The sequence below is a fragment of the Protomyctophum bolini genome (genome assembly GCF_963924005.1).
Source record: "Protomyctophum bolini genome assembly, chromosome: 3".
Lineage (NCBI taxonomy): Eukaryota > Metazoa > Chordata > Actinopteri > Myctophiformes > Myctophidae > Protomyctophum > Protomyctophum bolini.
In genome coordinates this window covers 39,514,705-39,540,835 of record NC_137864.1, presented here as the reverse complement: position 1 = coordinate 39,540,835, position 26,131 = coordinate 39,514,705, and the positions used below count along the sequence as shown (strand labels likewise).

At 43.7% G+C, this 26,131-nt stretch overlaps 1 protein-coding gene across 4 annotated transcripts in view; it reads right to left on the bottom strand.

Annotated features, from left to right (window-relative positions):
* Window positions 1-1,541: 1,541 nt before the first annotated feature.
* The window catches only part of aplf (aprataxin and PNKP like factor), a 33,735-nt gene continuing 9,145 nt past the window's right edge, over window positions 1,542-26,131 (bottom strand). For 3 of the 4 annotated variants that reach the window (XM_080759925.1, XM_080759924.1, XM_080759927.1), the window contains exons 7-13: window positions 12,076-12,157; window positions 10,235-10,365; window positions 7,106-7,189; window positions 5,506-5,843; window positions 4,961-5,089; window positions 3,310-3,356; window positions 1,542-2,242 (exon numbers count right to left, since the gene is read on the bottom strand). In XM_080759925.1, the coding sequence (XP_080616051.1) occupies window positions 2,022-2,242; window positions 3,310-3,356; window positions 4,961-5,089; window positions 5,506-5,843; window positions 7,106-7,189; window positions 10,235-10,365; window positions 12,076-12,157 (1,032 nt within the window). In that variant the 3' untranslated portion in view covers window positions 1,542-2,021. The remainder of the gene's footprint in view (window positions 2,243-3,309; window positions 3,357-4,960; window positions 5,090-5,505; window positions 5,844-7,105; window positions 7,190-10,234; window positions 10,366-12,075; window positions 12,158-26,131) is intronic. The other variant, XM_080759926.1, reaches the window with a different exon arrangement.

Genomic DNA, 26,131 nt, shown 5'->3' with positions numbered 1-26,131 from the left:
CTGGGCCTGGTGAGAGCAGGAGTGGACCTGGTGAGACATAGGAGGGGCCCGGACAGGTGTCAACCCACAGAGCCTAGTCCTTCCATGTGCCAGAATGCCTGGTACCTCCCAGTCCCAGTCCCGGCAGAGTAGTTCAGGAGGAACGGATTGTGTGGCCCTGGTTTAATGGGACTTATCGAGGGTAGCTACTGGGATGTAAGTCGGGACTTGATCACTCCCGGCTGGGTCACCTGAGTGAGGGGTATGATGTTGCGAGACCCGAAACCCAGATGACCTTGGGATACATCACTGAGGATACGTCCCAGGTGCATCCATTTATGTATGTATTTTGTTATTGTGGACAAGAGATCCAGTATAAATTTTACACGTGGTTGCATGCTCAAAAATATCAGATCTACAAGCTTGCGACACGTTTTGAGCTTGTAGATCGGCTATTTTCAGCAAGTGTCAAATCAGTCATTACGACGGCATCAAGGCCCGCCAAAACACATTTTATCTTATGATCTTATATTTAGTCGACTAAAACTAGACTAAACACAAACATTTCAGGTGACTAAAATGGGACTAAAACCAAATGAAAAGTGAGGTGGTTCATGGCTAGTTTCCAGGCTGTTTCACTGCATGTTAAGACAACGAATACATTCGTTGTTTTTGTCACAAGTATATTTGAATTAAGTACCAGCTATTAACTAATAACATGTACAGTAGTATTCCAACGGTCTTATGTCTGTAAGTATAGAAACAAATCAAACGATTGCTAAATGATGCTGAACATAGTTACATATTTACAGCAGAGACTGAACGCAGCTCGTATTATAAAGAATTAAACGACTAAGAAAACGTTTAAACTATTAACTAAATTGTTCAAATCGGTTCAAACATGTCTTTGTTTCAGCGAGAGGACGGCTGTGAGTTCTGCAGTCAGAACTACAAACCAGAGGAACAAAATCCACAATAAAATTGCAATAACCAGAATAAAATTACAATAACAAGAAAATAACAATAAGGCACAGCTGTCTGACCTAATGTACACATCCCTCCTGGGTCTTTTTTTAAATCTCGTGTCAAATGAGAATTGTGTTCGAAAAATGAGTAAAGGATCCCGGTGGTTTAAATCATAATATGAGCCAGTGACGTCAAGTCAAGCGAAGAATCAACTGACTGATAGAAAACGCTATTGTTTCTGCTGCTGAATTAGTTACATTTTCGCTAGAAACAGACAAATAATGACTGACTGTCATAAACGATACAGATCTTACATCGCAGAGACCGTTTGTTTATTTTTGGACCACAATGCTTAAAGGACAACTTTTTTTCAACCAAGGTTCATGTTTTAGGTTGTTATTAGAGAAACTAAAAGGTGAGTGTTCATTTTCTTTCATTTGCTGCTTTCTTTCGTTTTAGGGATTTTAGCAGTTTTTGACAGGGGGGGCGGGGGCATTCGAGCATGGGGCTAAATATGTATTCTTTAACACAGTTTTATGGTGATTTATTTTTTAATGGTTTACTATAGTCCTAATAAACGCCAGGAAATTACATCTGGCCACAAAAGATCACAGGATCTATTGAATGTGACAAACTGACATATTGAGCCTATACACACAGTACTGTATAAGCCTTCCCCCAGTAGGCTACCTTCACATTCAGTAGATCCTGTGATCTTCTGTGGCCAGATGTAATTTCCTGACGTTTATTAGGACTATAGTAAACCATAAAAAAATAAATCACCATAAAATTGTGTTAAAAAATACATATTTAGACCCATGCTCGAATGCCCCCGCCCCCCTGTCAAAAACAGCTAAATTCCCTAAAACGAAAGAAAGCAGCAAATGAAAAAAGATTAACACTCATCTTTTACTTTATCTAATAACAAACTAAAACATGAACCTTTGTTGAAAAAAACTAAAGTTGTCCTTTAAAGTCCAAACCACACCACAGGGTCGGTTCGGGACCCTTTACTGGTTTTAGACCACTAAACACCAGACGATTCTAAGATAACCTGTAGTCAGTCAAGATATTCATCAGATCTTCTTCATGAAGGCCGAGGCTTCTCTCTGAAGCCTCTGGACGTTTTCCCCGTCGCTGTCGTCAGACCCTGCAGGGGGCGGGGCGTAGTCCGAGTCGTTCCCGACGTCGTCACTGTCGTCGTCGATGAAGCTGTCGTCCCCGTCGTCCCACGACTCCTCGTCTTCGTCATTGTCGTCGCCGCCGCGTCGCTTCGTAGCCCTGGTTGAACTCCTGGCTGCAGTTTAGATTAGATCAGAGGACGATTCTACAAATGTCGTCTTAAATCCTGACAGTTTTCTGGAAAAACCCTCGTGTTTTTAGGTCAGTGGTTCTCAAACATTTTCATGTCAAGGACAACCTCTCTATATTCTCTATAGCTCTATAGAGCGCCACAGTCCCTCCCCCTTTCAGAAAAACGAGTGGCCCAGGAAATGAAAACCCAATGCATTCTCCCATCGGCACTTCTTATTAAATTTATTTAAAGACGGTTACACCGCGGACAAAGCCAACTCGGATCGTGACAAATCATGACAATTAACACAATGTTTTGGGCCGATCAAATCATTAGAAAGATTTTTTTTTGGCTTTGTCCGCGGCGTAACCGTCTTTAAATAAATTAAATAAGAAGTGCCGATGGGAGAATGCATTGGGTTTTCATTTCCTGGGCCACTCGTTTTTCTGAAAGGGGGAGGGACTGCGGCGCTCTATATTGGGACAGTAATCATTGCTATATAGTGTGTTCAGTAACAGTGTTAAATAGCTCTATATTGTGACGGTAATCATTGCTATAGAGTGTGTTCATTAACAGTGTTAAATAGCTCTATATTGTGACAGTAATCATTGCTATAGTGTGTGTTCCAGTAACGGTGTTAAATAGCTCTATATTGTGACAGTAATCATTGCTATAGTGTGTGTTCCAGTAACGGTGTTAAATAGCTCTATATTGTGACAGTAATCATTGCTATAGTGTGTGTTCCAGTAACGGTGTTAAATAGCTCTATATTGTGACAGTAATCATTGCTATAGTTACTTCAGTGTTTTAAAGGTCATTACACACTGGCGAATTGGCGACGCAATATATTCGTGCGAATAATTCGCATTTAAAAAAATGACAATTGAAGTCCATGCAAGCTTCCACATCAGTGGTGAATGTGCGAATTCGCTCTTTATTTGTTCGCTCTGGTGTCGTATTTTGCAGAGATTCGCAGGCGAACTGCAACATGCAATATTTCGCATTTTCAGATCGCTTATTCGCATCGCGTCGCTAATTCGCCAGTGTGTAATGACCTTAACTCTTTATACCTGGTCTTTTAGAGTGTTTGAACTCCTTTCTGTGAAGAGGATTCCTCCTGGAAAGAAGAACAGGAACATTTGTTGACATTTATGTTGTCATGATGTCATCATGATGATGTCATGATGTGACACAACCTTTTTTCATGAAGTCCTTCTGATGGAAACAAACATAATTATAGCTTCAATCTGTCAGGATTTAGAAACAAACATACCGGTAATAATTATAGCTTCAATCTGTCAGGATTTAGAAACAAACATAATTATAGCTTAAATCTGTCAGGATTTAGAAACAAACATAATTATAGCTTCAATCTGTCAGGATTTAGAAACAAACATAATTATTATAGCTTCAATCTGTCAGGATTTAGAAGACATTTGTAGAATGGTCCTCGGGTCTAAATTGTTAATATATCTGACGTGGTCAGATCTACAAGCTCATAGCGCGGCACTCGCTTGTAGATCTTATTATCTATAATAATAATAATAATAATAATAACAGACCTATAACAGTCAGTTCCATAGGGACATTAATAATAATAATAATAATAACAGACCTATAACAGTTAGTTCCATAGTGACATTAATAATAATAATAATAATAACAGACCTATAACAGTCAGTCCCATAGTGACATTAATAATAATAATAATAATAATAACAGACCTATAACAGTCAGTTCCGTAGGGACATTAATAATAATAATAATAACAAACCTATAACAGTCAGTCCCATAGTGACATTAATAATAATAATAATAACAGACCTATAACAGTCAGTTCCATAGAGACATTAATAATAATAACAGACCTATAACAGTCAGTCCCGTAGGGACATTAATAATAATAATAACAGACCTATAACAGTCAGTCCCATAGTGACATTAATAATAATAATAATAATAATAACAGACCTATAACAGTCAGTCCCATAGTGACATTAATAATAATAATAATAATAATAATAACAGACCTATAACAGTCAGTCCCATAGTGACATTAATAATAATAATAATAATAATAATAATAATAATAACAGACCTATAGCAGTCAGTCCCATAGTGACATTAATAATAATAATAATAATAATAATAATAACAGACCTATAACAGTCAGTCCCATAGTGACATTAATAATAATAACAGACCTATAACAGTCAGTCCCATAGTGACATTAATAATAATAATAATAATATTAATAATAATAATAATAACAGACCTATAACAGTCAGTCCCATAGTGACATTAATAATAATAATAATAATAATAATAATAATAATAACAGACCTATAACAGTCAGTCCCATAGTGACATTAATAATAATAATAATAATAATAATAACAGACCTATAACAGTCAGTCCCATAGTGACATTAATAATAATAATAATAATAATAATAATAATAATAATAACAGACCTATAGCAGTCAGTCCCATAGTGACATTAATAATAATAATAATAATAATAATAACAGACCTATAACAGTCAGTCCCATAGTGACATTAATAATAATAATAACAGACCTATAACAGTCAGTCCCATAGTGACATTAATAATAATAATAATAATAATAATATTAATAATAATAATAATAATAACAGACCTATAACAGTCAGTCCCATAGTGACATTAATAATAATAATAATAATAATAATAATAACAGACCTATAACAGTCAGTTCCGTAGGGACATTCAGGCCGATCTCCTTCATCTTCATCATCATGTCTCTCAGAGTCTTCCTCGTAGTCCTGGTCTCCATGGTGACTGAACTCCTGGAAGTGCAGCGGGTTCTTCCTGCAAGGACACAGGAAACAGGAAGTCACTAAACTAAAGTGCTTTAGATGCTGGTTAGTCTCGCATAGCCGGACAAGGACAACTATTCCACAATCTCTGAATCCTATTTTTATTTTGCTACCGATTAGTTATTTTATTTTAGAAATGCCTTTATCTCGCCCTCCTTTCTTCTGCTCGCCATGTTTGGTCAAACAGGCTGTTTACAGGATCACAACAAAGTGCTTTAACAACAATGAAAAACAAAGTCAATTCATGTCCAGTAAAACATGTCAATAATAGTCAATACAGAGCGCGCGCACACACGCACGCACGCATACACACACACGCACACGCGCACACACACGCACACACACACACGCACGCACGCACGCACGCATACACACACACACACACGCACACGCACACACACAGTGTACCTGTAGCAGCCCGGCCCATAGGGGCAGGCCTTCCTGCCTGCGCCCGTCGATGACTCCGCCCCCGCCTGCCCATTGGTGGACGACGTGCTGCTGTCCCTGTGCTGCTTCTGATTGGCTGTGGCGGTGGTGGTGGTGGGGGGCGTGTCCCTGTGCTGCTTCTGATTGGCTGTGGTGGCGGTGGTGGGGGGCGTGTCCCTGTGCTGCTTCTGATTGGCTGTGGCGGTGGTGGTGGGGGGCGTGTCCCTATGCTGCTTCTGATTGGCTGTGGTGGTGGCGGGGGGCGTGTCCACGCTGTCTGACTCCTCCTCCTCGTCACTCTGCAGCCTGCGTCTGTACGCCTGCATTTAAACATTTGGCGGTGAAAGAGTTAAACCCGCCAACACCATCGCTAAGCCCCACCCCAAAAAGTGATTGTCCAATCAATGCCAATCTAAATAGTTTAGCAACTGTTGCTCGTCACCTCAGAGTTATTTTGCATGTCTGTGTTGTTGAACACACACACACAGCTTAACGTCATGGCTGTGTTGTTGAACACACACACAGCTTAACGTCATGGCTGTGTTGTTGAACACACACACAGCTTAACGTCATGGCTGTGTTGTTGAACACACACACACATGGTATTTAGTGATGTCCAGGCGTCATTAGCTGGTCTGTGTGTCACCCTGGGACGTCTCAGTTTAGCTGTGTGTATGTGTGTCTTACAAATTACTCTACAGAACACACACACACACACAGCTTAACGTCATGGCTGTGTTGTTGAACACACACACAGCCTAACGTCATGGCTGTGTTGTTGAACACACACACAGCTTAACGTCATGGCTGTGTTGTTGAACACACACACAGCTTAACGTCATGGCTGTGTTGTTGAACACACACACAGCTTAACGTCATGGCTGGGTTGTTGAACACACACACAGCTTAACGTCATGGCTGTGTTGTTGAACAGAATACACAGCTTAACGTCATGGCTGTGTTGTTGAATACACACACAGCTTAACGTCATGGCTGTGTTGTTGAACAGAATACACAGCTTAACGTCATGGCTGTGTTGTTGAATACACACACAGCTTAACGTCAGGAAAGTTACACGACTGATCCACCCAGGTGATGCAATAATACTAATGAAAAGAACATTTATCCCATAATTTACTCATATTTCTAGTTTATTTAAATAATGTCATGATCATGTGTCCAGTGCATAGCCTACTGCAGGCCTGGTTGACTAGATGTAGAAGACATGTGTCCAGTGCATAGCCTATTGCAGGCCTGGTTGACTAGTTTTAGAAGACATGTGTCCAGTGCATAGCCTACTGCAGGCCTGGTAGACTAGATTTAGAAGACATGTGTCCAGTGCATAGCCTACTGCAGGCCTGGTAGACTAGATTTAGAAGACATGTGTCCAGTGCATAGCCTACTGCAGGCCTGGTAGACTAGATTTAGAAGACATGTGTCCAGTGCATATCCTACTGCAGGCCTGGTTGACTAGATTTAGAAGACATGTGTCCAGTGCATAGCCTACTGCAGGCCTGGTAGACTAGATCTAGAAGACATCTTGAAGCTCTTGCTACTGAAATGATAAATTAGAAGAACTGACCGGTTGAGAAGGTCTGCGTGCATCTTCATCGCTCCTCTTCCTCACCTCGGGGGTCATGTGACCTTCATCAGTGGTCTTCCTCACCTTGGGGCAATTAGGACACAATCGTAATTATCGGAGAAAATCACAGTTATTTTTGCATAATCGTCATGATCATCAATTTAAAAAAGAAATAAGCTAAAATATCAGATCTAAAGTGACACATTGTAAGCTTGTTGATCTGCTATTTTGTATTAAAAAATAGGTATAAAATTGTGTCATTCATTTACTTTACATTAGTTTTTTTATTAGGAGGCCGTAAACCATTTAGTCGATTAGGCTGATTATTAAAGAACTGTTTTCTGTTTTACCGCTGTTTCGGCGCTGTAGTGCCGAAATTATTTTGGCTCGTCAGAGATTTTCAGTAGCACCGAAGAGTCGACTTTAGGACGGTACCCGCCCCCCACGAACCTCAAATGATGTCACATTGTAGGCTCTACAGAGCCAAATGACGTCACATTGTAGGCTCTACAGAGCCAAATGACGTCACATTGTAGGCTCTACACTACAGAGTCGGACCGACTTCTATTCAGCTCTAAAATAGGAGTATGAATCGGCCCTATGTCAGTCGGTTCTCAACCTTTTTATGTCAAGAACCCCCAGAATTATATGTATTTGGCCGCCGACCCCCATCTGAAAATACAGGTCATACTCAAAAAATTAGAATATCATGCAAAAGTTCATTTATTTCAGTAATTCAACTTAAAAAGTCAAACTAATACGTAGACTCAGTACATGCAAAGTGAGATATTCCAAGCCTTTATTTGTTATAATTTTGAAGCTAATGATGTACAGCTTCTGAAAACCCCAAATTCAAAATCTCAGAAAATTAGAATATTACGTGAAATAAAAATAAAAAGGGATTTTAAATAAAGATATGTTGGCCCTATGAAAAGTATAATCATGCATATGTACTCAGTACTTGGTTGGGGCCCCTTTTGCATGAATTACTGCCTTAATGCGGCGTGGCATGGATGCTATCAGCCTGTGGCACTGCTGAGGTGTTATGGATGACCAGGATGCTTCAATGGCGGCCTTCAGCTCTTTGGCATTGGTGGGTCTCATGTCTCTCATCTTTCTCTTGGCAATGCCCCACAGATTCTCTATTGGGTTCAGGTCAGGCGAGTTTGCTGGCCAATCAAGGACAGTAATCCCGTGGTCATTGAACCAGGTTTTGGTTGTTTTGGCAGTGTGGGCAGGTGCCATTGTGCCAAGTCCTGCTGGAAAATGAAGTCAGCATCCCCATAAAGATTGTCTGCTGAAGAAAGCATGAAGATGATGAAGTGCTCTAAAATGTCCTGATAGACGGCTGCGTTGACTCTGATCTTACCCTTAATAAAGCACAGTGGACCAACACCAGCAGATGACATGGCTCCCCAAACCAACACAGATTGTGGAAACTTCACACTGGACTTCAAGCATCTTGCATTCTGTGCCTCTCCAGTCTTTCTCCAGACTTTGGGACCTTGGTTTCCAAATGAGATGCAAAATTTGCTCTCATCCGAAAAGAGGACTTTGGACCATTGAGCAACAGACCAGTTTTTCTTTTCTTTAGCCCAGGTAAGACGCTTCTGTTTTTTGTTCAGGAGTGGCTTGACAAGAGGAATACGACATTTAAAACCCATTCCACAGATTCTTCTGTGTGTGGTGGCTCTTGATGCACTCACCCCAGCCTCAGTCCAGTCCTTGTGAAGCTCACAAACACTTTTGAAAGGCCTTTTGCGCACGATCATCTCCAGGCTGCGGTCATCCCTGCTGCTTGTGCACCTTTTTCTTCCACACTTTGCCCTTCCACTTAACTTTCTATTAATGTGCTTTGATACAGCACTTTGTGAACATCCAACTTCTTTTGCAATTACCTTCTGAGGCTTCCCCTCCTTGTGGAGGGTGTCAATGATGGTTTTCTGCACAACTGTCAGGTCAGCAGTCTTCCCCGTGATTGTGAATTCTACTGAAGCAGACTGAGAGACAATTTAAAGGCTCAGGAACTCTTCTCAGGTGTTTTGGATTAATTGGCTGATTGGAATGTGACACTTTGAGCCTACAATATGGAACCTTTTCACAATATTCTAATTTTCTGAGATTTTGCTTCAAAATTATAACAAATAAAGGCTTGGAATATCTCACTTTGCATGTACTGAGTCTACATAATGTATTAGTTTGACTGTTTAAGTTGAATTACTGAAATAAATGAACTTTTGCATGATATTCAAATTTTTTGAGTATGACCTGTATGTAGTTCAAGGGAACATTCGCTCTGAAAGAATATATATTCAAAGATTTGCGACACATTTTCAAGATTTTTCAAAAATAGCAGACCTACAAGCTCATAGCGCGGCACTCGGTGCCACCCTATGAGCTTGTAGATTTAAGCAATAAGCCACGAGAGGTGTCAGGTTATCGGGTATTGGCTGGGAGGTGCAGAGGGTCTTCTACCCTCTCACCCATTGTAAAATACCCGGTAAGCTGGGGGGCCTCGAGTGGCTTATTGCTTTTCTAAAACGGTTACAAACATATAGCAATATTAACCTAATAATACTATTAAATTCATAAAAGTAGCTACGCTTTGCGCCACCAGAGCGAGCCACATCACTTCCTTGTTGTGCTCGGCAAGTAGACTACTGTATGTGACGGGAGAATAGCGCTTGATGTCTTTACGGGGCTGCCTGGAGCCACACATTCAGAGGATTCACAGTTGTATGAGCCGGGCGGTGCTTTATAGACGCCCGCACGGCATGGGTTTGTAAGGCAATCAAGCGCTCCCCTTCCCCAGTTCAGCTACAGAGCTGCGGAATCAGCTGCGAATGATATGAAGTGATTGAAGGTGTGGATTATCGGTCACGTGACGGTAACCAGCCAATCAGAATCAAGTATTGGGACTAAGCGTTTTAGAACTGCTATTTTTCAACAGCTAAAGTATAACATAATGCTATAAACACCAAAAGGGTTTTCCCGCCCAGACATTTTATTCTGATTCATCGCGTCCAATGTCCAAAAACAAACAAACACGATTAAATCGTCAATAGCGATTATTTCTATAACGATTCATGGTCAGCGTAAATGAGTAATGGTGATTCGTGACCGCCCTACCTTGGGGGCGGGGCCGGCGGTCATGTGACCTGACGACGTCCCCCCACTGGCTCTGGGTCTAGACATGTGACCTGGCGGCGTCCCCCCATTGGCTCTGGGTCTTTTGGGGGCTCTGGCTCCGCCCACTGCTGCTGATTGGAACAAAAAGCAATTAATTAATTAATTAATGCACTCGTTAAATTAAACACAGCTTCTAAAACCTTTTAATTTCAAAGACCAACTCTGAGAGAATACATTGGATCCTTGTGGGTCCATTTGGTTCCATGTGTTACACTCTCAGAGTCACAGACCCCTAAGGGTCCATTTGGTTCCATGTGTTACGCTCTCAGAGTCACAGACCCCTAAGGGTTCATTTGGTTCCATGTGTTACGCTCTCAGAGTCACAGACCCCTAAGGGTCCATTTGGTTCCATGTGTTACACTCTCAGAGTCACAGACCCCTAAGGGTCCATTTGGTTCCATGTGTTACACTCTCAGAGTCACAGACCCCTAAGGGTCCATTTGGTTCCATGTGTTACACTCTCATGCCTCTTTTAGACGGCGACCATTTCCAGAAAAAACGGCAAAGTCCTGTTGCGTCCTAATTTTTATTGACCCTTTACACGAGAACGCACACTTCATGAAAACGCTATAACGTCGATATAGTTGGCGGTAACAGGCTGCCAAATACTAGACCAGTCACCCACATACAAGAAGAAGAACCCACGATTTTGTAACCCATTTTTCACCCCTGTGTCAATCATCTAATGTGATCCTGGGCTCTACACACCCTCCGCCAACCTGGGGAGAGCAACGGACTTAACTCATGCTTCCTTCATGCTTGAGTGTCCAAGTTGCTCCTTTACACCTGACAGGGGGGAGTTTCCCTGGTTGGACGTAGCGCGTGGGAAGGAACACGTTATTCCAACCAGTTCCTTTCCCCTCCATCAGGCTGGCCAGGCAGCCGGGGGCAGGCAGGCAGGCAGTTTAGAGACCAGGATTACTGCATGTTTTTGTGAGGGTATCTACCCTAGGGGACACGGGGAGAACATGCAAACTCCACACAGAAAGGCCCTTTCGCCAACCCCACCTTCGGGTATGGGCACTGATGACGCGGAGGAGGAAACACGCCGCCAGCACCCACAGCGCCCCGAGCGGGAATCGAACCCAGGACCTTCTAGCTGTGAGGCGACAGCACTACCAACTGTGCCACCGTGCCCCGTCTATCACAAGGCTTTTTATTTACATCATGGTTTTACGTTCACCATTTTACGTTCACTGCCCATCATGGTTTTACGTTCACCATCGCAACGCGTCGCAGATTGTAGATCTGCTATTTTCAGCATGCAAAGTGTAAAATATGTCATTACAACGACATCAAGGCCTGTCAAAACACATTTTAGTCGACTAAATCAACTGTAGATTTAGTCGACTAAAACTAGACTAAACACTAGAACATTCCAGGTGACTAAAATGTGACTAAAACTAAGTGAAAACTATTCAAGAGACCCATGACTAAAACTAAAATAGAAATTTGCTGCCCAAAACAACACTGGAGGAGGGAGGCTTGTTCAGGAACTCCATTATATCATATCTATGTATGGCTCTGCATTAATGTAAATAAACATATGCGCTGTGAGCCAACGTGAGCCATGATGTCATAAGTTTTGCGGATTCACCGTTTTGCCTGTTTACACGGAGAAGGGATAAAACGGCGTTCTCAAAGATTTCCACTCTGGAAGGTGGTTTCACTTCGTCGTGTTTTCACCTCCTGAAAACGCCGTTCTCGTCTAAAGGGACACCAGCAAACGATGCTTTATTTTGCCGTTTTCTATGAACACCGTTCACAGACAAGTCACAGACCTTTAGAAGTGGAGGAGGTTTTCATCCATGCTGGTAAAACTCGTCTCTTCTCCTCAGCAGAACTTCTGTCCTCACAGGTTGTCTAGACAGAGAAACAGACAGTTTTATTTTCATTTTTGTTGAACATTATCCTTTCTTCAGTTTTCTGGTACCATTTACTGTCCGATCCGAAATTTAAAGGTCAACTTTAGTTTTTTTCAACCAAGGTTCATGTTTTAGCTTTCTTTTGTTTTAGGGATTTTAGTTGTTTTGTACAGGGGGGCGGGGGCATTCGAGCATGGGGCTAAATATGTATTTTTTTACAAAATATTATGGAGTTTTTTTTATTTATTATTTACTATAGCCCTAATAAACCCCAGGAAAGCGGCCAAATACAGATATTTCTGGGGCTCCTTGACATGAAAATGGAGCATAATCAACCCTACAGGCAAAAGGAGCCATCTTGTGGCGATAGACTGTAACAGCAGTCTATCGCACAAAATGCTTAATACAGCCTCATCTGACCAGGTTAAAATAAATTAAGGTCAAACAGAGAACCCCATTTTATTTTTATTTTTATTTGGGGGGGGGGGCGGCATAGTAAACCTTTTGTTTAACCTTAATTCAATGGTATTTAAAGGACGACTTTAGTTTTTTTCAACCAAGGTTCATGTTTTAGGTTATTAGAGAAAGTAAAAGATGAGTGTTATTTTTTTTTTTTTGCTGCTTTCTTTTTTGTTTTAGGGATTGTAGCTGTTTTGGACAGGGGGGCGGGGGCATTCGAGCATGTGGCTAAATATGTATTTTTTTACAACATTTTATAGCAATTTCTTTTTTAATTATTTACTATAGTTCCTAATAAACCCCAGGAAATTTCATTTGGCCACAAAAGATCACGAGTTCTACTGAATGTGTCAAACTGACATATTGAGCCTATGACACACAGTGTGGCTTCCCCCTAGTAGGCTACCTTCACATTCAGTAGATACTGTAATTTTTTTGTGGCCAGATGAAATTTCCTGGGGTCTAGTAGGACTATAGCAAATAATAAATGGCCATAATATTTTGTAAAATAATACCTATTTAGCGCCATGCTCGAATGCCCCCGCCCCCCTGTCAAAAACAGCTAAAATCCCTAAAACTAAAGAAAGCAGCAAATGGGGAAAAAAATAACACTCACCTTTTAATTTCTCTAATAACAACCTAAAACATGAACCATGGTTGAAAAAAACTAAAGTTGTCCTTTAATACAGCCTCATCTTTGTTTTTTCTCGGCTTGACTACTGCAATGCACTTTTTTCAGGACTGCCTAAGAAAACAACTGACAGATTACAACTTGTCCAAAATGCAGCAGCCAGAGTTTTAACTAGAACAAAGATGAGAGAACATATTACTCCAGTTTTGGCTTCACTGCACTGGCTTCCGGTTGTTTTTAGGATTGATTTTAAAATTATTTTACTTGTCTATAAAGCTCTCAATGGTCTCGCACCTTCCTACCTACATGACTGTGTAGTAGTCAACCGGGCCTGTTCACCTCAAGGGTGACCAGTTCATACTGCCTGGCAACACACTTGTTTACTGCAAAAAGGACATACTCTGCATATAGCAGAACACATGCCCTAAAGAGGAGCATGGACCTTGAAATAATCTTGCAAGAGACTGGGAAAGTGCTTATCCGACAAACCAGTTGATGGATGGACCGTCGGGCTCCTTTTTGTCTCCGGACCCTACATTCTTTTAAGCCTTGAGGGGCAGTAGGGGAAAGGGGGAGTCCAGTTGTCAAGGACAGTTGACCGATAACGTAGCAGGTGTTTCATGTTACCAAAGAGAACTATGTGTTTGAAATAATACTTTGTTTTCATAATAAACTGTCGTAACTTTTCATTTGTTTAAAATGCATATAACTGTTTTTATAACAGATCAGAGCCGTTTGTGATGGAAACTATTTCTTCCTCTTTTTCTCTTTTTTCTTTCTATCTCTTTCTCACCCAACCGTGTTAATAACTGAGACTCTGCCAAGGCGTAACCTGACTCCCATATGCAAATGAGATGGCAGTGTGAGCATATACCAAACCACTACATGTTTTCAAAGTTAGTTGAAGTTTGAGTCCCGACCAAGCTAGTCTTGAGGCGTGTTAATTGTTACATGTATGTGTGAGTGTGTAACTTCGCTAAAGTTTGATAGCGAGACGTACAGAGATATATAGATCTGTACGTTTGGAACTTGCAGTGTTGTGATATTTAAACCATTGGAACCAAAAGGATATTGTTAAATAGAGTGGTGTGGGCAAAGCTGACGAGAAGACCCTACGCTAATTCTTAACAATATATTCAAAGAAATCATAGCTGCGTAACGAGTGACCAGCAGAGCTGACAACCACACTGGTCAACTCCATCAAAGGACATCTAAAAGAAGACAAAGGACCGCACGACAACCAGAGCGGTTAAGGTATTTCTAAGCCTTGAATCAAAACCACAAGAAAAGTGACATTTTTGCCTTGTCCGGTGAAGATCGATCTACCACGTCATTAGCCTTGTCCGGCGAAGAAAACACCGTCATTTGTCAAAGCCTGTCCAAGGAACGGAAAAGATATCAGAGGAACTTTTATTCAACTTTGTCACCACGAAGCGACGTCACCTATCGCTTCCCAGGTCTGTCACTTTGTATCACTCATGGCATTGAGACCACGTATATAGTGATAGTATAGCAATCGATGTTGATATAATTGCTCTCTCTCTCTCTCTCTCTCCTTCTTTTCATAACAAGGCTCGTTTTTATTTTCATACCGATTCATTTATCCGATTGTCTTTCTCTATAAGAACAGTTAATAAACCTCTTTGATTGGAAACAAATTCTCTTGAGTTTATATTGTCAACTGTACCCTATCTGAATCATATATATACGACCCTGCAGGTCAGAAAAGAACTCATATGATTTGTGAATCATAGAGTATATTGCTGAATGTATATGAGGAATGGATATTAATTATTAATTGATATGCATTCAATCATGTCATAAGGAATATATGTATATGGTGGACCAAATATCATTACATAGTGGAGGCACTGCTTTCGACGAACTGCAATCGTGATATGAATTCAAACAGTGGCAATATAACCTTGTTTTGATGGTAATGTATATCGCTGTGCTCACTGTAAATATCAAACGATTTTTGTTATAAAATATATTTGGATCCATAACCGCTTAGGAAAGCTTCCTTAGTGGTTCATAAAGCATATGTTTGAATATAGACTGTCAGACATGATCGATGCTTTCCGATCTAATTAACGTCCAAATTTAATAGCGCTCCGTATCAAAAGTACGTGACTGGTTAGCCTATTAAATAAATGCAAGGTATTGGCATTGTGTTGTCCCTATCTTTAATTGGGACTGTGGAACGTTAGTTGGAAAGGTAAAAATAGTCAAGTTAACGTTAACGTGTTTGTATCGCAAGATACATTAAGTAGCGACACTTTTGCCAGGACAATTATCACGTGAAAATTGTCGGGTAAAAATACTATCTCCGCGTGGTAAAAGGTTGTGTCACTGAAATAGCGGCCGCAATTTCAGTGTATTTATTGCAGCGCGAACAAAAACGCTGTCATAGAGCATCGCGTCAATAACGTGGTGCTCTATAATATTATCACAACAAAACCCAGGCAGAGATATTTTGGATAAGCGTCAGTCCCGTGTACCAGTCGCTAATTTTAAAGTACACTGTGGGATTTGTAGTTTATCCAAAGGAGGAAGCGTAGTGGTTTGATCCGGAAGTTGTAGTTCCCCAGAAGGTGGTCAAGAACCACAAAGCACCCCGCAGCTCCCCATCTGGGCAAAAAGCAGTACAGCCATTTCTAAATACTGAAATAGGAGCCACACTGACTTCAGATCAGTTCTTAACAACTGGTGGGGAACAGGGTGAAAGCTTGGTGCAGAAGTGCCACCTCTTGGTCATACAGGAACATCACAGTGAATTCTACCAGAAAGCCATACCAGGACTGCCTTGTCCTTTGGCGCCCTCTCTGGTCTTTCTTGAGACATCACTCCAAGTCTTGGAGTTTGGAATCCTAGAAGGAGGTTTCTTGTACTTTGCTGCCCTCCTCTGGCTGGGTAGAAACATTGCTTGAAAATAATCAACTCTACATTTGAAATACGACTAAAGTATGCTGTGTGACTGCATTTGAGATACAATTAACAACTTTTTGAAGAAAGTGTGATTAATAGTACATCTTTGCATTGCAAGGAATCAGGCACAGATTAACAACGTTGTGTAACTTACCCATTTTTAACCAACAAAAGTATAATTCAGCGTTAAGTGATAATTATGCTGAAATATACAGCCTATTAATAAGTAATACGTCCCCAAATAAGGAACAACAAGCTGGATTAAAATAACTAAGTTTAATTTACCGCTTGAATTACTTTTCATAATTTATTTGGATTTGATCAAACAATTTTTTTTTTTAATTAAAATTTTATTTTTAAATTGAAAAAAAATATTTTAATAATTTTTTTTTTTTTTCGATATCAAAAATTTTTTTTTTTTAATCAATTTTTTTTTTGGATTAATTTTTTTTTTTAATCAAAATTTTGTTTTTCTTTTATAAAAAGAAATTTTCTACAAATAAATTAGAAAACCAAACAGAACAGGCTACCATTTGTTGAAATACGGGCAAGTCTATTCCCATGCTGGTCTACAATCAGCAATAGTAGAGTGGATTTTGGAAACTTGAATTACAGGTTTAAATCAAAATAATTCAACCCATACTTTCCTATTTTCAAGTATCACCATGTCTGAATCGGATAAAAGTGCAGTGGATAAACCAGATGCTTTCGACCAATTACAGACGGTGATGGGTCTGCTTACTCCAGACTTCGATAGAGCAAAGCTGGAAGAAATTCATAATGCCACAGCGGAAGACATTTCGGTAGAAATGGCAAGCTTGGCCAAACAACTGTCTTCTGGAAAAAAGATAGACGCTAAGGTCATGCAACATCTTCTGCTAGCAATGCATCGTTTCTGTAAAATTCAAGATGGTGAGGTTTCCATCGCGCGTAATGACCTCGACGCTGCGAACTATCAGAGAAACCTAATGGAAGGGCGATTGACTTTCCTTGAGAATAAAAACAGAGAATTAGAGGAGTCGTGCGAGGCCCACCTGGTCAGTGCAGCCGCAGAGTCACGTCGTGCTGATCTACGCGAAAGTGAAAATAAGCAGTTGAAGATTCAACACGATGACCTCGATGTTAGGTGCATCGAACTGAAAGAGTCTATCAACGGCATACAACACACCGTTCAAGTTAACGATCTCGCCCTCATAAACACTCGGGCTGACCTTGACGCTTCACGGAAACGTGAGGACAAGGCAGCAAAGTTAATGGAAAAGGCGGAGACCAAATTGAACGCTCAAACTGAAAAGATCTTTCAGCTGAAATTGATGCTTTTCGGGGAAGGGCAGTTGAGAGACGACGCCTCACCCCCCCCTCCACCTCAGCGAACAGGGAGGGGACCACCCTCACCGGAAAGGGAGACAAGGCCTCACCCGGTCTCCACGCAAGAGGCAACTCATCGCGAAAGACCCTCTGGAGATGCTTCCGTATCAGGGACTATCCAGAGAGGTCCTGGGTTGGCTTCGCAAACCAAGCCCGATACAGGCGAACCCTGGTCACGAAAAAGAAATGTGTCACTTCCTGTGGAGGGTCACTATCCCCCTGACCCAGGAGTGAATCCGTACCAAGGACGGATGTCTACGTCATACCTCGGTGCTGGTTATTCTGGACCTACAAGGGGGGGACAAACTACGCCATATCAATCTTTCCAATACCCACAACAGGTGCAGACGGGACAGACAGGTAACGCGGGTCAATACCCAGGTGGGAATTATGCCCCACCAGGGTCGCAGACCATGGGACTAGGCCCTCCTGGTTTCCCAGGTGTTACGGATCCCTACTCGTCCTATGGAGGATCTGGTGCGTCTCAACCACCATTCCTCCAGCATGGGGGTTATCAGCAGATGCAGTACCCCTATCAACATCCCGTTCCGCCACTGACGAACCTCACGTTGGATAAGATTGCCAAGACAGTAGACAAGTTCGACCCTCCCGAGAGCGGTTCAAGATATACCCAGCTCTATTTACACGATCTAGACAGCCGTTTGTCCGACTATCCTTACGCAACCATAGCTCAGAGGTTGTACCTGATAAATGCCACAGCCAGCCCAATGGTAAGACAGTTCTTGCTGAAACAGTCACCTGCTGTACTTACGGACTACGCGGCCATAAAACAGGCAATCTTTGTAGAATTTACGCCCCCGAACTACTTCGGAAGTATAGCAGGGGCTATGGCATGCAAACAGAAAACCAGCGAAGCAATTAATCTTTATTATAACCGTCTACGGAGGGCTTACTTCGGACAGAGGCTGGACGCAGGAATGGAAAACGACAGAGCGTTCAGGGAGATGTTCATTACGAACATGCTCTCCTCCGTGCGTAACCCCCTACGGAATCGCGTAACTCCGGACACTACCACGGATCAGATCAAAGAGATTGCAAATACGGTACAAATGGAGAACCAAACCGACAATCCAAAGTCTTCAACTCCAAATAGGGAGGTTTTGGCGGTGCAGGAACTGGAAGGGGCGTATGATACAAGTTCACGTAGTGAGTCACGCCCCGTCTCCAGGTCACCCAATAGGGATCGGAACACGCCGCCACCCCCCTACCGTACAATCCGCTTCGAGGATGACGACGGCAGATCTTCGCGCCCGTATGGGGGCAGGTCTCCCTCACCTCGTTCCTTTTCTAGGGATAAGCCGGAACGCAGCAGTGCCGTAGAAAAACCTGCGCCCCTCTCAGAACGCGTGGTGGTGGATTTAATTGGGGAAATGGCTACGCTCGCCAATACCATACGACAGGCAGCGGAGGCCGCCAAGACCGCACCACCACCGCCAAAGGGCACTCCGCGTAAAGCTTGGAAACAGAAGAAGGGTAAGTCAGTCACGCCCCCTCGCAACCGGTCGCCCCCAAGTCCAAATGAAAAGGATAAAGACCAGAAGGCAGTTTTGTTCATACAGCCTATACTATCAGTCGCACATTCCACCCACGGTGGTGCCCTTGAAGGACCAGCTCCCAAAACGGTCTGTGTCGGTTCAAGGGACTTGGTCTCCTCTGAGACCCCTTTCCCTCTTTCCACGGGTAACAACTGTGCCGTACTGACCATAGAAATGAACAATGACCTACCGTCTACTTCTTTGGGGCCGGGCGTCGCCCCTCCGTTCGTTCAGTTGCTCTCCAACTTAACAGCCCGGGGCGTGGCAAGAAAGCTCTATCTTGAAATAACGCTTGAAGACACCCTCGTCCATGAAGGCCTGGTGGATACAGCAGCGGATGTTAGCCTGATGTCCATGGATTTGTTCAACGTCCTCCAAGACCGTTTGAGACAGGCCGATTGTGAACTCAAGTTGTGTTCAAAGCCCATTAAGCTTCAAGCTTACGCCACCTCGATAACGAGGGTCGAGAAATTCGCCATCTGTCACCTGAAAATAGGGAATGAGGAGGTTTATCATCCATTCTATATTAGTCAGATAAATGAAGTCCCTTTGCTACTAGGAATAGACCTTTTGAACCGCTTCGGGCCACTGATTGATGTACCAGGTTTGAAACTATATATGACGGTGCGAACACCAAGACCATTGGAAATTGATCTAGACACGACATCGGATTGTCTGCTGGTGAAACACCAGACGTCCCACGTTTCAGATCCTTTGGGCCCTGTCGTCTGCGTCGGTGCCACCAAGGCGCCGGGCTTTGCTGACACTTTAAGTAATTCCAGATCATTCTTATGCAAATTGGGCCCCACCACTTGTCCGGAAACGTATAAGCCAACAATTTTGGGCGGGGTCAGAGTCAACCAGGTTCAGGTGACTAACGCAGTTCTGGCACTCTGGTCGGAAAAATCGGCAATAAGTTTGAAACTCTTTGAACAATTGAGAAGCCTTAATTGGGGCCTCGAAATGGTCCCTAAATCCTTTCGTTTCCAGTTGGGTACGTATAAGCCAACCACGGCTATCGCACAAGGAATAAGCGCTCTTAATCTACATTGGGGAACAAGGAACTGCCTACATGCCTTCCTCGTTGTCGCCGATTTGCCATGGGATTTGTATATAGGAGCTGACCTGGCCATAAGACTGGCGGTTGTGCTGGACACGCTAAATGGGATGCTGTGGTCAAGAAACAAGGGTCAAACTGCCCCGTGTCGTTACTCCATTGCTCAGTTGACTTCGGGACAAACTATTCCTGAAGTTTGCATAACCAGGAACGTCAAGGAAGTGACCATCCCGGCCAGGACAACTGAGGTCTCCATACAGCTGTCTCTCTTACCGGGGCAATGCTTGGTGCAACCGACCGTGGCTTTTCAGCCTTCTAACGTGCTGTTGGGTTTGGGACTGTCCTTAGTGGACATTCCCATAATGGAGGTAGTGGGTAGGACTTTCTACTTATTGGTGGATAACTATTCCCAGGATGACATCGTCATACCACCTACTACTCCGTTGGGATCCCTGATTAGCACTGGCCTTTGTGACCTGGGTTTAACGATTCCTGTTATAGGTGAACTGCCGGAAAATCTACAACCATATCGGGCGGCTGCTGACGCCGCGTATACCATGCCCACTGGGCTGATAACTATTACGTCTTTGTTCCTGATCGATCCGGAATCGGTTGGTAGAATAGGAATGGACGATAAAGACCACATGGTGATTTACAGCATAGGCGTGTCTGACTTTTCGGTGGAACCAGTTTCTCCGGCCGAACCACCTCCGGGCAAAGATGAACCATACCCGGGGTTTGAATCACAGGTGCAGGACGTCCTTTCCTTGACCGAAGGTACGGAAGGGGACGATATCAAGAGCCGTTTCCATCAATTGCTATATAAGCATGGCAAGATTTTTGCTCAAGACTCTTTAGATTGTGGGAAAACGGATATCCATACAGTCCGTATCCCCACAAATCCAGACGCTCCCCCTACCTTTGTTCGGCAATACAAGATCCCGCTCGCCTCTCAGGAACCAGTGCGGAAGATTATTGAGGAACTATTGGAAAGGGGTATAATTCGCCCGTGTCAGTCCACTTTCAACTCGCCTATATGGCCGGTGAAGAAGCCACCGTCAGACGCAAGCTCTCCTACGCGCTGGCGTTTGACCGTGGATTATCGTGCATTGAACCGTCAGGTACCGTTATCAAGATGGCCTTCCAGCCGTCTGGACCAGGAGCTTCCTAAAATGACGGACGCCAAATTCTTCACGGCATTGGACATTAGTCAAGGTTTCTGGACGATCTGTGTCGAAAAGAGTTCTCAATATCGTCTGGCTTTCACCTTTGGTAACAGACAGTTCACCTGGAATAGACTTCCTTTTGGATTCTGTAATAGCCCCCAGGAATTCAATATCTTCTTGACAAAGGCTTGTCCCGACGCTTCTACGCGCGGGACGGTGATCTTTGTGGACGACATTTTGGTCCGTACTAGGACCGCGGAAGACCATTTAATCGAATTAGACTATGTTTTGACACAGCTTTCTACAGCAGGGGCCAAAATATCGATCAAAAAGGCACAATGGTTCCGCCAGAAAGTAAACTACGTGGGACTCACGATAGAACCTGGGGGTATCTCGCCTCAGGCCAAGCGTGTCCAAGGTATCCAAAACCTTAAAGATCCGACGAACCTAACAGAAGTACGTAGTTTTCTGGGCGTCTGCAATTACTCTAGACAGTTCATTGAGGGTTATGCGGACATTGCACGCCCTCTTACGGAACTCCTCAAGAAGGATACCCCTTTTGTGTGGGGCGATGCCCACGCAGAGGCGGTAAAAGTTTTAAAAGAACAGTTATGTTCAGCTCCTTGTCTTGCTTATCCTAACGTAGACAAGACCTTCTACCTTGAAATAGGTTACTCCGCTTACTGCCTGAGCGCTGGTCTCTACCAGGTGTACGACCAGGACAAGCGCGTGGTCGCTTACGCCAGCAAGATGCTCAGTCCGGCGGAACAAAAGTTCTCGGACTGCGAGAAGGCACTTTTTGCGGCCGTTTGGGCCGTAACCCACTTCTCTGACTGCGTTAGTGGACAAAAGATCATTATTGAAACATGCCACCAACCTGTCACCTTCTTGAACAGTCAGCGCATTAGGGAAGGAGTGGTCACGAACGCACGCATTGCAACATGGCTCATGGCCTTCCAAAGTCACAACATTGACGTCCGTTATGCACAGACCAACAAAGCACCCCTGGGAACAGGGCTTGCGACTTGCACTAGATGCACGCAAGATCCGGCTGACAATAACGACGTCTCTCATGTCCCAGTCGATCTGCTACCCACGAATCATCATTACTTTGATGAAAACGTGTGTGACGGCATGCGCATAGCTTATGTGGACGGGTGTTCATACTCCCATCCGGTGGAAAAGCTAGCGGGGGCGGGAATGTTATGGGTGAAAAATAACCCAGCGGAACCACAGGGATTCAAATTGGGTCCAATGACTTCTCAATACGCCGAGATTGCCGCGGTTTTGATCGTTTTGCAATGTGCTGCCCAGCACAAGGTGCAAGAGTTTGTCCTGTGTACGGATTCCAACTATGCACGTTTGAGTTTCACGTGCCATTTACCCGTCTGGAGACAAAACGACTTCATGACCGCGGCTCGCAAACCGGTCAAGCATAAGGAACTTATCGTAGCGTGCGACCGTTTGGTTAAGTCCACGGACATGCAAGTTTATTGGAAAAAGGTTAGGGGTCATTCACGCCTTCTTGGCGCGGACAAGACTTATAACGACTTTGCCGACGCTCTTGCTAAAGAGGCTGCTCTTACAGGTCGCCCATGGGAATTTCCACATGACCCACCATCCGATATTCCAGCTCCTTCAGTTTCGGTCATCACACGCAGTAAAGCAGCTGATGCCGTGACAAGTCCGAACGCCCCCATACCCCCACCCAGGGCTAAGGCACGGCGCTCGGCTTCCGCATCAGTCTTGTCCGAAGACCTGGTCTCAATGCAGGCCGCAGATTCTGACATTTCCAGGATGTGCCGCATGCTATCTGACCCTTGTGCACCTCCTGTCTCCGCAGACGAGTTGGAAGCTTCCCCTGATTTACGCCAATTGGTGACATTAAAAAACCACCTGCATCTGGCCGATGGTCTACTGGTCTATGTGCCCAATGAATACCTATCTCCTCGCTTGGTAGTCCCTCGGGCACAAAGGGGGACTATGCTATCATTAGCGCATGACTTACCATCAGCAGGTCACAGGGGAGTCAAGGCAACAATGGATGAACTACGCCAAGTGGTATTTTGGCCTGAAATGCACAAAGACGTGTCAGACTACATAAAAGGGTGTTTAACCTGTTGCCAATTTCAACCAGCAAACCCTACTCACAGAGCCCCGCTGCAAAGCAGAGGTATCACGTTCCCATGGTCAGACCTCCAGATAGACTGGATCGGACCTTTGAAACGGAGCTCGAGAAACCATTCCTACATTCTCAACGTAATTTGCAACTTTACAAAATGGATAGAGTGCTTTCCGGCAACAAATAACTCAGCACAAACGACTGCTCGCCTCTTACTGAACCACCTTTTCACAAGGTTTGGTCTCCCAATTTTCTTGGACTGTGATAGAGGAACGCATTTCACCGCAGACATTATGAAAGAAATATGGAAGCTGCTGGGGATCAAATGTAAGTTCCATATCAGCTATCACCCCCAGAGTTCGGGAACGGTAGAGAGGGCAAACAAAAGCGTGGTGACCATCCTCAAAAAGTTTGTAGCAGAAAACCAAAAAGACTGGGATATTAAACTCCCACTGGTACTGATGGCCATGCGTGCCACGCCCCATACCTCAACAGGAGTATCTCCTTTCGAACTAATGACTGGGCGACAAATGACTCTTCCACTTCATTTACTATACCAGCCGGGAGACCTCAACTTAGCCACGGCATACACTACGCATCAGTACCTAACGGATCTCCATGCACACTTAAAGTACGCGTTCTCATTTGCACAAAAACACTTGCAAGCCACCGCGGAAGGACGCAAAGCGTACTACGACAAACGGGCGTCCAGCGACGAACTCCAGACAGGAGACAAAGTTTGGTATTATATCTTCGTCCCACAAACCGCATCGGGAGAACTTTCAAAGAAATTCCTACCACATTGGTCTGGGCCTCACGAAATAGTAGAGAAGCTTTCTCCTGTTGCTTATCGGATCCGTATCAAAAAGACACACAGCGAACCAATACTCAAATGGGTTCATCGAAACCAAATCCGTCCCCATAAGCCGCCTCCGAGATTCGAAAAACCAGACGCGCCAGAGACGCCGTCTGACTAAAGAAATTCACCAAAATATTCTTTTTTTGGTAGTTAAGCACCCATTAACCGCATGAACCACTAAGAAAGCCATTAATCTCGTGTGAATAATAAAATTGTTTTGGTTTGAATAAATGTCTCTTTTTAATAATAATAACATAACAACCCACTAACCAAACGCATTTTGTTGGTTTGTTCCAGGATGAAGAACCTACTGGTATGTGAAATACTCTGCATGACCATAATCATGACAACGGCACAACCGCAGTTCAAACCAGGCCCTGATGCGGGTATAGCCCTGCGAGAAACACATGGCCTACTGATCACAAACTGCAAGACCATATCCCAGAAGGTCTACATTCAATTCAACGCTACAATGCTGTACCAAACACATCTCAGCGCTGTCGCTCTCAAAAAAAAAGTTGGAACCGGAAGGGCAAATCTGGGTGGAGGACATCCTCCAACACGCAAGTGACGACATCATCCACATGCTAACCGAACTGGAAAAGGTCACAGTGACACGTGAAGATCTTACGGGATACGCCGTACACTCACGCACTCGTGAAGAAAGAAAAAACCAAGAACTACCAGTGCGAAAGAAGCGCTTCGTAGGCACCCTACTCACAGTAGCAAACATCTTCGGCACCTTGTTCAACCTCGGAACAACAAGCATGAACAGAATAAGCATTAAAACACTGAGAAAGCAAGTCGGTGAAATCCAACGTGACCTCCCTGCCCTTAGACAGGCAGTGAACTTCCACGGTGACCAAATCCATACAATTGGCGCAACACTTAGAGACACCATACTCCTAGTAAACTCCCAATCTGACCTTTTGAACAAAACTGCCCGCGGCATGAATTCAAACAAAAAACTATTGGGAATCGACATGGCTCACTCTAGCATAACCAGCATGCTTATGACTGATTTCCTTAGGGAAGTAAGCTCCTCCATAGACGCCCTAGCTATGGGAAGAATCCCTCCCTATATCACTCCCCTAGCTTTGATTAAAAGTATTATTGAGAAAAGCACTGGGGAGAAACCAGGTGACCTCCAAAGCCACCTTGCCTACTCTTTGGGAGGGGCAATCCCACTGTCCGTAGATCCCCAAAGGGGAGAACTTGTGTTCCTCCTCACCCTCCCAGTGATTGACGACCGAAACATCTATCGTATGAAGGATGTGGTCAATGTCGGTTCCTGGGAAGGCGACACCCATGTCAGGATAATGACCCCACCAGTGGTAGCTTACCACGACATTAGCCCAGGCCTATATTTGGCACCCAATCTAAATCTGTGCACCTTGACAAAGGAAGCCCATTACCTATGTCCCTCTAAACCGTTCATATCCGACTCGACTAATGGAATCTGTGGCCTCCAGTCTATGCCAGACCATTCAAAGTGCCGCGCAGAACTTACCCCAAGGAGCCAGGTCTCCGAAACCCAAGCTGAGATCTTGGGGGACCAGTGGTTGATCCACACTCCCTCTCGAGTGGCCACGGTACGGTATGAACTCCATGACACCTCCACAAAGGTAGACCTCCCAAACCAAACCTTTCTGCTCTACATCCCTGAGAACACTCTGGTCCAGGTGGATGATCTCGTGCTGTACCATTTACCAGACGATATCTATGCTTCCGACATCGAAATGTCGGACTTCTTCCAAAACCACCGGGTAGTGATAGACCCCGCTACTGAGCGTCTGGTCCAGACAGGAGTCCAGAAGGTTGACCTC